Source organism: Manis javanica, chromosome 17 (genome assembly GCF_040802235.1).
Source record: "Manis javanica isolate MJ-LG chromosome 17, MJ_LKY, whole genome shotgun sequence".
Taxonomy (NCBI): Eukaryota; Metazoa; Chordata; class Mammalia; order Pholidota; family Manidae; genus Manis; species Manis javanica.
Window position 1 is genome coordinate 6545451 of NC_133172.1, and position 11890 is coordinate 6557340.

General features: G+C 48.5%; 1 protein-coding gene across 4 annotated transcripts; it reads left to right on the plus strand.

Annotated features, from left to right (window-relative positions):
• The first annotated feature begins 6888 nt into the window (after positions 1-6888).
• Positions 6889-11879, plus strand: FUZ (fuzzy planar cell polarity protein). 4 transcript variants are annotated; one of them, XM_037005884.2, is made up of 11 exons: positions 6889-7741; positions 8181-8302; positions 8583-8667; positions 8917-8985; positions 9187-9291; positions 10052-10249; positions 10371-10466; positions 10799-10905; positions 10980-11044; positions 11120-11255; positions 11649-11879. In XM_037005884.2, the coding sequence occupies exons 1-10, from the start codon at positions 7529-7531 to the stop codon at positions 11224-11226; spliced, it is 1167 nt and encodes a 388-aa protein (XP_036861779.2). In that variant the 5' UTR covers positions 6889-7528; the 3' UTR covers positions 11227-11255; positions 11649-11879. The 4 variants fall into 4 exon arrangements, with proteins under 4 accessions (XP_036861779.2, XP_036861778.2, XP_036861777.2 ...); XM_037005882.2 differs by having other exon boundaries at positions 7594-7741; positions 11120-11194; XM_017665595.3 differs by lacking the exon at positions 6889-7741 and adding an exon at positions 7764-7920 and having other exon boundaries at positions 11120-11194.
• The last annotated feature ends 11 nt before the right edge of the window (positions 11880-11890 follow it).

Here is an 11890-nt window from a genome sequence, read left to right on the forward strand (position 1 = left end):
TATTTGTGCGGGGCATCCGGGGGCCGGCTGGTTCTCTCTGCGCTCACTTCCACGCGCCGCCTGCAACACAGAAGGGGCGTAGCGAACCCCCTTCGGGGGCCTGATGCGGAAGACTGAATTATTGGCAGGACTGACGATAACTAAACATATTGAAAGCGGCAGGGTCGGTCGCCATCTTTGAGCGGGGCGCTGCCTCCGACTCTTGTCTCAATGAGAGGGTCAGAAAATCTGGTTGCTATGCAACGCGTACGCTGCCCTAGTTCTCTAACGGAAAGGTTAGATTTCTACTTAAGTTCTTTCTGACTCTGGGGGAGGGTCGTGTGAAGGGCCCAATCACATCTTCCGAAGCGGCGTTGCTAGGCAACGCTTTAAGGTTGCCGTCACCTCGGAAGGGAGTGTGGCTATTTTTCTCCCGAAAAGAAGCCGAACTCCAACCCTAGTGTAGGTTGCCAGGCAACACCTGATAGTTGTTTTCTGGGAAAAGGGCCAGAAACTGGCCTAGAACATAAATACATTCCAGGTGGATTAAAATGTAAATGCAACCAATGAAACCATAAAAATATCTGAAGGAACAAAGAAACACTGCAGAATCCTGAAGACTGAGAGTTTGCTGTCATTACAGCAAAGCCAGAAAACGTGTAACAGTTGGTTAATTTTTCCTCAAGTTGAAAAAAAAGATGATAAACTGGGAAAGTTATTGTAACATATGTGTTGACAGAAATTTACTGCACAAATGCGTCTTACTAATTAATGAAAACTTAGGAAAACAAATACTTTCTTATTTTTTTGACGGGAAAGAACCTATAAACAGGCTTTTCCCACACACAGAAAGAACTTAAAATGGAAACTAAACATCTGAAAACTGTTCATCTTCACCAATTAAAAAGTGCTAACAGAAAGTCCGATAAAGCATTTTACCGTTAATACTGGAAAGAATAATGTCCGTGAGGAAGGGCGGGTGGGCTTGCGTGAAGTGGACAGGCTCACATGTCACCAGGCGGGGCAGGGGGACTGGACAACTTGCTTCAAGGCAATTTGGCAATGTATATCCCCGTAAAGGGTGCATGCCCTTTGCACACAGCAGTGCCACAGTTTTGCCCCGTTTAACTGAGGCTTTCCTTTTTTAAGTTTTTGTTGAAACCTTTTTAAGCAAATCCTCATCATCTTACCTCTGTTTGACAGGCCACCTCTAAAAATTTTGGACATTTTCTTATGTAACTGCTTCACCATTATCCCCCCACCAGAATTTATTTCTTAGCATCACCTAACACTAACTCTATAACCGAATTTTCCCAATTCCCTCAAAACGTTTTTTTTTAAATAATTGCTTTATTTGCATCAGGATCCAAAGACTAAAAGCATATTTAGACATGGTATCTCTTAAATTTCCTTTAAAGCAGCTCCATCTTTTTATGCTAATGTCAGTAAATTTTTAATAAAATTATAAAGAAGATACAAGTAAACTGGAGAAAGACTGTTTCCTATAAGGAAACTTTTCTTTAGAGAAACTGAGTATGTGAATGGTTGTTTTGACTGATGTTTAACCATTTCCATTAATGTATTACAAATGGCAAAATAAACAATTAGCTATTTAACCTTGGGCTTTAGCATCTGCCATTGTGATGGATGAGGTGTTATGACACTCTTTGTGGCACTGTTGACTTCATAGGAAGTAGGGGTAATCTTCAAGAATTCTCTGTCTCCCCCAAAAAAGACAGAGAACCAGAAATTAACAAAAAGAGGGATTTGGGAGTTGAACTGCCTGCACCAGGAAGGGGCTGGGTTGTGATTACCGAGAACCTGAAGGCAGCTGTGAATTGGAAAACTGAGTCTGATTCTCCCACTAAGCAAGGGCCCTTCCAGGGCAGCTGAGCTAGTTGGAAGCATTTGCAGCAATCTGCAAGAAGCAGAAGTAAATCCCACAGGACTCAGGTCAATATGAAGTAATGAGTTCACAGTCACGGACCACCAGCACTGAGACAAGGCCTGTGAGAGTCCCCAGAAACAGTTAACAGATGTAGATCCCCACCCCCAGGGCTCCAAGGACGGGAATTTGCAGGTTCATTGCATACCACAACGTGCGGTGCAAAATGGTGGGAGAAACAGAGGATATTATCTAGGTTATCTTGTGATGCGTAACAAATTATCCAAAACTTGGTGCCTTAAAACAATTGATTCTTTAACAGTTTCTGTAGATCGGGAACCCAGGGATGGCTTAGCTGAGTCCTGTGCTTCAGAATGTCTCACAGGCTGTAATCAAAATGTCAGCTAGGGCTGTAATCATCTCAAGGTACACAAGAGAAAGATCTGCTTCCACACTTGCTCATAGAAGTGTTGGTGGGATTCAGTTCTTCACAGGTGGTTGGGCAGAGGTCACCCTCAGTTGCACAGACCTCTCCTTTGGTCATAATCTGGCACTGGCTGCTTCACAGCAAGCAAGAGAGAGGGCCAGAGAGAGATTGCAGAAAGATGGAAGTCACAGTCTTTATACCCTAATGTCAGAAGTGCTATCCCATTACTTTTGTCAAATTCTGTTGTTACAGGCAAGTCACAGGTTCTGTGAAGAAGAAAGGCAGTGAATAGCAGGCGTGGGAGATCATCGGAAGCATCGCAGGAGCAGCCTACCACATACTCAGACATTAGCCAACAGCAAGAAAACGGAGAAAGTGCGACAGGGACCATGGGTGTCGTCAGAGCAGGGTGAGGGCCCCTGGAGGGGGCAGGGCAGGATATCTGCACCCAGAGCAATGTAACTACATGCAAGGAAACCCCCCTGCTAAAACTCTATGTTAAACATTGAGCTCTAGAATCATTCTTCAGTGAAATCAGTTAATGTTCCCCAGATAAAGAAGAGCAGCACATGTTTTATTATGCTAACCATTTATAATCATGGGTTCTCTTTAGAATACTGAAAGGCCCAGGCCTATGGGCTGTCTTCTTCAGATCGGATGAAGTGATTTTGCAAACTGGGCAACTAATTTAGCAAGTAAACCCAGGCACAAACAACACAGTAAAAGGCAGGAAGGATTCCACCTTAAAGATAAGATTGCATTTTAATACCCAAGATGTTAAGATGTTAAGAAATTCTTAACTTACTCTTTAGCAAACAATACCTCATCACCTTGGGGGACTGAGCAGGTGGCCTTGATTCATATGCTCCCAGACCAAGATGCTGGTATCTTCGAGAAATCATCAGAGGAAGTTGCTTGTGTTAAGTTAATTCTAAATATTCAGGGACCACTTAACAAGTCCACACCCCTAAGTTTTTTTCATGTTCTCGAAAAATCCTCAGCTGCCTATAAAACCCCCTAGACAACGCACAACTACGACTCTCTTGTCCCCTCCTGGCCTGAGCAGGGAGCTCTATTCTCTCACTTTATCTCTAAACAAAAGCCTGTACCTTGCTCTCCTACCTTGACTGTTCGTGAAGCTCATTCTTCGGCTCTGCAAACAAGAACCCCGGCATCAAAAGAATAGGTGGATTGAGGGGTGGGGGAAGCAAAGTAATTTATGTAATTGTTGAGAAAAAAAGACAACTCAATGGGGGAATTTAAGCAGAAGATTAAGAAGAAAGGGTTTTTTTTTTGGTATACTGATAAAATAACTAGGTGGCTGGGGGCTCCCAGATAGCTTCGGAATGGGGGCTGGTCCCCAGAAGGGCCAAGACACGGTTGGAGGGTTAGAACTTTAAGCCACACCCCCCAACTCTGGAAAGGGAGAGGGGCAAGAGACTGGATTCATCGCCAGTGACGAATGATGTAGTCAATCATGCCTACTTAATGAAATATGCATAAAAAAATCCTAAAAGACATGGGTTCCAAGGGCCTCTCCAGACACATCCACCTGCTGGGGGGAAGAGCACACCCCAAACTTCATAGGGACAGAAGTTTCTACACTCAGGACCCTTCAGGATCTTACTCTAGGTAACTTCACCTGACTGTTCGTTTTTACCCTTTCTAATATCCTTTTATTCTTTGATTGAAGTATAGCTGAAGTATAGCTGATATACAGTGTTACATTTGTTTCAAGTATATTAAAAGAAACATAGTGATTGGACATGCTAACACCAACTAGTGTAGTTACTGTTCAACATAAAGATATTACAAAATTACTGACTATATTCTCTGTGCTCTACTTTCATCCCTGTGACTGATCTATATTATGATTGAGATTTTGCGCCTCTTTATCCCCTTTACCGCTTTCACCCACCCACCCCGAGCCCTCTGCCACGGCAGCCACCAGTCACTTCTCAGGTCCACTCCTTTTTTTGTTTTGTTTTTAGATTCCAATGTAAGTGAAATCATATGGTATTCATCTACACCTTTATAACAAATCAGTCATAAAGTGTTCTCTGGATTGTGTGAACAGTACAACGATTTATCAAGCCTGAGAAGGGGTCATGGGAACCCCAGATTTGTAGCCAACCCAGACAGAAGTAACCTGGGACCCACACTACTTGCCATTGCTGTCTGAGGTGGGGCAGTCTTCTGGGACTGAGCCCTTAAACTGTGGGGCCTGCACTAATTCCAGGTCATTAGTGTCAGAACTGAATTGACTTATTAGACACCCAGCCACTGTCCACAGAGAACTGGAGAATTGCTTGGTTTGGGAAACCCAAGCATTTGGTGTCAGAAGTGTTGTGAGCAGAAAAAGTTTTCCAGTTGGATGTACTTCAGGAAACAGGAAAATTACGCTGGAGGGGTGGTCTGAGATGCAAGAAGGAAGAGGGGGGCAAAAGGAATGATAAACACTTACACAACCACAAATAAACATTGCTTGCATAAAATAATAAAAATGTTCAATGAGAGCATAAAATAGAACTAAAATGCTGACAACACTAGTTGGTTAATCTGGAGGGATTCTAACGGTTAAACTGTTGCATGTTTTTGTATTACTTGAAAGAGGATGAAGATATTGTTTAGCTTTTTGCTAAGTTAAATGTGTACAGTAAAATGTTAAGGATAACCAATAAAAATATAAGAGAATTAGAGTGTATAAATCTGAAACGACAAGAAAAAAAAATCTGAAATGAGAAAAAAAATCAATTAAGGAAACAAAAAATAACCCAGAAAAAGAAGAGGAGGGAAAAAAGCATTAAAAAGGTAGAACAAAAGAAATACAAAAAAAAGATGGTAGAAATAATCCAAGAATATTAGTAGTCATAGTAAATATAAATGGACCAAAGTAAAAAAAAACATAGAACTATATGGAGGAACTGATATTTTATTTCTTTTGTTATTTTATGCATCAGTTTACTCCCTTCGAAGTTTGATGTAACTCTATGTGCAGCTATTAGAAATCAAGTCCAGAATGCAAGCAAAACATGTTTTAAAAGAAACAAATAATTCTTACTATAAATTTTGTAAATATGTTTGGCTAAATCAAGGCAATGCTTAACACAAAAGAGGAAAGATCTAACTGGCTAAATTGACAAATCAATGGAAATGTAATTTATCACTTTAAACACACAGAGGAAATAACCTATTGTATGTCAATACAGGATTGGCTAAATCAATTTTATTACAACCATAACATAGATTGTAAAAAGACACTTTGTCGCTATGGATATACAATGGAGAAATCACAGCCTCTTCAACAGCTGGTGTTGACAAAACTGGACAGCTACATGCAAGAGAATGAAACTGGATTATTGTCTAACCCCACACACAAAAGTAAACTCAAAATGGATCAAAGACCTGAATGTAAGTCATGAAACCATAAAACTCTTGAAAAAAACATAGGCAAAAATTCTTGGACATAGACTATATCAAACTAAAAAGCTTCTGTACAGCAAAGGACACCATCAGTAGAACAAAAAGACATCCTACAGTATGGGAGAATATATTCATAAATGACATACCCGATAAGGAGTTGACATCCAAATTATATCAAGAGTTCACACACCCAACAAACAAAAAGCAAATAAGCCAATTAAAAAATGGGCAGAGGATCTGAACAGACACTTCTCCAAAGAAGAAATTCAGATGGCCAACAGACACATGAAAAGATGCTCCACATCCCTAATCGTCAGAGAAATGCAAATTAAAACCACAATGAGATATCACCTCATACCAGTTAGGATGGGCAACATCCAAAAGACAAACAACAAATGCTGGTGAGGATGTGGAGAAAGGGGAATCCTCCTATACTGCTGGTGGGAATGTAAGCTAGTTCAACCATTGTGGAAAGCAGTATGGAGGTTCCTCAAAAAACTCAAAATAGAAATACCATTTGACCCAGGAATTTCATTCCTACGAATTTACCCTAAGAATGCAGCAACGCAGTTTGAAAAAGACATATTCACCCCTATGTTTATTGCAGCATTATTTACAATAGTCAAAAAATGGAAGCCACCTAAGTGTCCATCAGTAGATAAATGGATAAAGAAGAGGTGGTACATATACACAATGGAATATTATTCAGCCATAAGAAGAAAACAAATCCTACCATTTGCAACAACATGGATGGAGCTAGAGGGTATTATGCTCAGTGAAATAAGCCAGGCGGAGAAAGACAAGTATCAAATGATTGCACTCATATGTGGAGTATAAGAACAAAACAAAAACTGAAGGAACAAAACAGCATCAGACTCACAGAACCCAAGAATGGACCAACAGTTACCAAAGGGAAAGGGATTGGGGAGGATGGGTGGGAAGGGAGGGATAAGGGGGGAAAAGGGTCATTATGATTAGCATGTATAATGTGGGGGGGGGACACGGAGAAGGCAGTATAGCACAGAGAAGACAAGTAGTGATTCTATAGCATCTTACAACACTGATGGACTGTGACTGAAATGGGGTATGTGGTGGGGACTTGATAATAGGGGGAGTCTAGTAACCACAATGTTCATGTAATTGTACATTAATGATAGCAAAATTTTAAAAAATTATGCCTAAATAAGTTTAAAAGAGATCCATTAATAATACGAAATAAAAGGTCAAAGGGGAAAAAAAGACGCTTTGTCTTTTATACGGTTTGATGAGAAAAAGTTTGAAAACAACATTAGCACGGTGATCGTATTTGTGAAAATGTGAATGTTCTGTGTTAAGCTGGCTACTTTTTATCTTAGGGAAAAGATCTTAACATTCTGCATGGATACACTACCGTGTACAAATTCATTACAAAAACAACATTTTTGTGATTCTGGAAAATAAACGATTTCATCTTTCTTTTTGTGGTTAACAGAACCACCACCTCATTTGGTGGTTACTAGGCAACGCTCGCAGGACGAAACCATCCTCGAGGGTGAGGGGGGAGCTAGTGTTTTTCCCGATTTTGCTCGGGGCTCATTCCGCGGCCATCTTTGAGGGGGAAACAGCTGTTTACAGCCTTAGAATGGAAAGTACATTGGATATGGTTGCTAGGCAACGCCTTTGTACCGTCGCCATCTTTAAGTGGGCAATTTAGAATGTAAAAAGCCTAGCTAATGTGGTTGCTAGGCAACGCCTTGGCACTGTCACTACCCTCAAGCCAGGCTCTTCATTCTTTTCGTTAAATAAATGCAGTCAAACCACTTCAGGGAGAGACTATGAATGAAGCTTTGAAATTAAAACTTGCCGCCATCTTTGTTAGGGGTATTGTGACTTCCGGCTGCGGCGGAAGAGGATGGGGGGGCTCGGGTGCTGCTGTAGTAGGAATTGAGTGCGGGTTTGAGTTGCATGAGGAAGGCGGGAATCTCGTTCTCTTCCCATCAGCCCCCCATCTCGCCCTCTGGCGGCTCTGGACGGCAGCCCGGCGTCGTGTAACTAGGGGCATGCTCCAAGGCGGGCACTGACCGTCCCTCACGAGGGGACGGGGCGGGGGTTCCAGATGGGGGAGGAGGGGACGGAGGGCACCGTACATCTGCTGTGCCTCGCCGCTTCCAGCGGGGTCCCCTTGTTCTGCAGAAGCAACCGCGGCGGCGCTCCGGCCCGCCAGCAGGTGGGGCCCTGGACGACTGGTTCTCCGAAATAGAAGGGGGTTAGGCGCTTGGATCCTGGGTGTTCAAGGGAGTAGGGGCTGGGGAGGTTTCAGAGTTGAGTTTAGAAGGCCGAGGGTGCGGTGGGCCAATAATCCTGGTTTCCCGAAGAGGAGCCAGGGGATATAGAAAGAGGAGGGGGCTGGGAACCCACCCAGACCCTTGGGTTCCCAGGAGGAGGGGATTGGGGGCTCTTGCCTAATGTCCCCCAACCTTTCACCAGCTCCCGTTCTCTGTCATCGGCTCCCTCAATGGAGTCCATATGTTTGGACAGAATCTCGAGGTGCAGCTGAACTCTGCGAGGACCCAGGACACAACTGTGGTGTGGAGAAGCTTCCACGACAGGTCTCCAAGCCGTAGACGGGGGAAGGGCTGGGCCTGGGTGATAGGACCTGTTGGAGATGGACCTGAGGCCTTCCAGCTCTCCAAGGCCAACTGTTTACATGGCTGTGGGATCTTTGTCGAGCCAGCTACCCTCTCTGATCCCTGAGTTTCTCTGTATGAGAAGTTGGTGGTGCTGGGGAAGGTGGAGCTGGTATCGGGGCTCAAGGGCAGACCTTATTTTCCTCACTGCTTGGTTGCCCTGGCCTGGACTCATTCTTCCTTCTCACCTTCCTTTCCACAGCATCACCCTCATTGTTCTGTCATCTGCGGAGGGCTCCTCAGAGCTGGGGCTGGAGAGACTGCTCCAGATGGTATTTGGGGCCATGGTGAGCCTTGCTAGCCCTCTTTCCCAAACCCAGGAATCTGAGCTCGTGGCATCCTTCTCCTTCAGATCCAGGAGTCCAGGCCCCCAACATGCTCCTCAAAATCCCAGGAGTCCTGGCCGATCTCACTTGCCCCTGCCTCGGATTCAGGAGTCCACGTTCCCAGCCCCTTCCCCTCCAGTCCGAGCCCTGGCTCCTCCTCTGTCAGAACCAGCTGCCCAGGGGCCCTGCTCTCTTATGTGGTTCTTCTAGGTTCTCTTCGTGGGGCTTGAAGAACTGACCAATATCCGTAACGTAGAGAGACTGAAGAAGGAGTTGAGGGTGAGGCTGCAGTATATGATTGTTGGGAAATTAGGATACTTGGTCACGGATGTCTGGACCCAGTGCCCAGCAGCCCCTGGGGCAGCACGGTTGTCTGGTTGTCTGACTCTTGAGCTAGACCCTGCAGGGCCAGTTTTCTGAGGGGGAAGCTGCAGATCTGGGGCCCACCTGGGTCTTAGGCTCCTCTCCTCCCTCTGCTAGGCCAGTTACCGCCTCATCGACAGTTTCCTGGGGGACTCTGAGCTCATCGGCGACCTGACCCAGTGCGTAGACTGTGTGGTTCCTCCAGAGGGGTCCCTCCTGCAGGTACTGGGGATGACTTGGGAACTCTTAAACCTGTCCCTATGGGGCTCGGCTCAGTCCTCATCCCCTTAACTCTGTACCACTGCCTCTACCTCTTCCCATCTTGGCCTCCAGCCAGACCCCACTTTGCCCCGGAAGGATCTTTTTATGCCCAGAGCTAACCCTGCCCTTCCCCTGGTCACAGCACCCCCACGGCTTCCAACTTCCCCAGGACAAGGATGTAGCCCCTCAGCCTGCTGTTTGAGGACCTGTGGAATCTGATGCCTGCCAACCTCCTCACCCTAACCTCTGCTAACTCCACAGTCCACCTTTGTCCAGCTACCTCATGGGTCCCACAAATCCCAACAACTTCCCAGCTTCCCTTCCTGGGCACATGCTGATCCTCTGCCTGGTGAATCTCGATTTACCCTTGCTTTAAATACTGCTCTTGTTGACTCATCTGGCATGGCCACCTCCCCATGTGACTCTCAGCAGGTGACTTGATCTGAGCTTCCCTATGTGGTCGATGGCACTTACCTGCTGCTGCTATAATCATTAGTTTCAGCGGCATGTGTCAGGCTGGGTAGCAGGCACTTACCTGTTTAAATCTAACTTGACAATGTGACTTGAGGACTGCATCTGCACGTGAAGGTGAAGGAGCCCAAGCCCAGGGAGGGTAGCTCCGTGGGCATGACCACTAGGCAAGCTGTGAACCGACCTCCTGGGAAGTTCCTGCCCGGGGCTCCTGTCTCCTAACTCGCAGTCGCCTGCCTCCCTCACCCAGGAAGCCCTCTCTGGATTCGCCGAGGCCGCGGGCACGGCCTTCGTCAGCCTGACCGTGTCGGGCCGCGTGGTGGCAGCCACAGAAAGCTGGTGGCGGCTGGGGATGCCGGAGGCCGTGCTAGTCCCTTGGCTGGCGGGGTCCCTGCCGCCGCAGGCCGCTGGCGACTACCCGGTGTACCTGCCGCACGGGAGCCCCACGGTGAGCGGGTGCGGCCGGTGGGGGTAAAGTGCGGCCGGGGAAGCGCAGGAGAAGGGATGCGACCTGAGGCCGCATCGTGAGGAGGCGGGGCCCCGGCCCGCCCGCCCGTGTCCCGCTTCAGGTGCCGCACCGGCTGCTGACCCTGACGCTGCTGCCGGGCTTGGAGCTGTGTCTGCTCTGCGGGCCGCGCCCTCCCCTCAGCCAGCTGGACCCGCAGGTGAATGCGGGCCGTGTCCAGCTCCCCCCGCTTACACCCTCTACCGCCGGCCCGGCCCGACTCACCAGCTCGCCCCTCGAGCGCTCTGCTCTGGACCCTCCGGGTCAGCCCCGCCCCTCCCGAGGCCCCGCCCCCTTTGGACTGCGCTTAAACCACCACCACCACAACCCGCCCCGTCTTTCGCTCTTACCCCATCCTTCCCGGCCCCCCCCTTCCAGTTCCCTCTGCCCTCCGCGAGGGGGCCCCGTCCCTCTTCCCTGGCCACGCCTCCTTGCCTTGGGACCTCCGACCTCCCCGCCCGCCCCGCCTCTCGATGACCACGCCCCTTGCAGCTTCTGGAGCGCTGGTGGCAGCCACTGCTGGATCCCCTGCGGGCCTGCCTGCCTCTGGGACCCCGCGGACTGCCCGCTGGCTTCCCCCTGCACATCGACATCCTTGGGTAGGGCTCGGCCGGAGGACTGGGTCGGAGGTCCTCAGGCCCTCTTCCCTGGCCATGACACCCCTTTCCCACAGACTGCTGCTCCTCCACCTGGAGCTGAAACGTTGCCTCTTCACTGTGCAGCCCTCGGGGGATAAAGGTGACTGAGGAGGGCAGGGCTGGAAGGGGTATGGGCCTGGGAGGGCTCCGTCACCCTGCCTCTCTCCCCTTCCAGAGCCTTCCCCTGAGCAGCGTCGGCGCCTCCTCCGCTCCTTCTACACCCTGGTCACTGCCACCCACTTCGCACGAGGTCAGCGATGGGCACAGTGCCCCCTCGTATAGTCTGGGACACTGAGTCCCAGGTCACAGAGGTGGGAATGAGAGGTGGGAGCGCAGACAGCTGTCCCTTCCTAGCTGTACGAACCCCCTCCACCCCACTTCCCATATTAAAGTAGGGCGACTGGAGGGGGTTACAGGAGCCCAGTGCCTGACACCTGGAAGGTGGTGTCACCTTCACATTTATGATCTATACTGCTAAGCGGATGGCCTGGGGCTACACACAGTATCCCCAGGAAAGGGGTTCAGAGGCTGGGTGGGAAGAGGGGCCACAGTCCTGCTTCAGGTCACTGAGAGCTGGCTGAAGTGGGGGGGCTCTCTCCAGGAGTCAGGAACTGAAGCCCAGGATGGGGTGTGGCTTCTGCAGGTTGGCATCCTAGTTGTCCAGGCCTCATTGGTCACCCTGGCCCTCCCTGTCCTTCCTCCAGAGCAAGGGCCACCCGAGGAGAAGGTGGAGGATGCAGCCTACCGGGCCCAGGTGCCGCGAGCCTGCTACCTGGTGTCAGGAACTGAGAAGCCGGGCACAGGATGGCGGCTGGTGGCCCTGCAGTTAGGACCACGGCGACTGCTGCTGCTGCTCTCTGCTCAGAGTCCCACCCATGGGCTTCGGGGCCTGGCCACCCACACTCTGCATGCCCTCACCCCACTCCTTTGACCACTAGACAGGAGC

Excerpts from the sequence above, each read along its gene's own strand:
- FUZ (XM_017665595.3), top strand. The coding sequence starts at position 7,810 with ATGGGGGAGGAGGGGACGGAGGGCACCGTACATCTGCTGTGCCTCGCC. Across the intron at positions 7,921-8,180 it reads GCGCTCCGGCCCGCCAGCAG|CTCCCGTTCTCTGTCATCGG; the intron begins GTGGGGCCCTGG and ends ACCTTTCACCAG. Across the intron at positions 10,250-10,370 it reads TGCCGCACGGGAGCCCCACG|GTGCCGCACCGGCTGCTGAC; the intron begins GTGAGCGGGTGC and ends GTCCCGCTTCAG.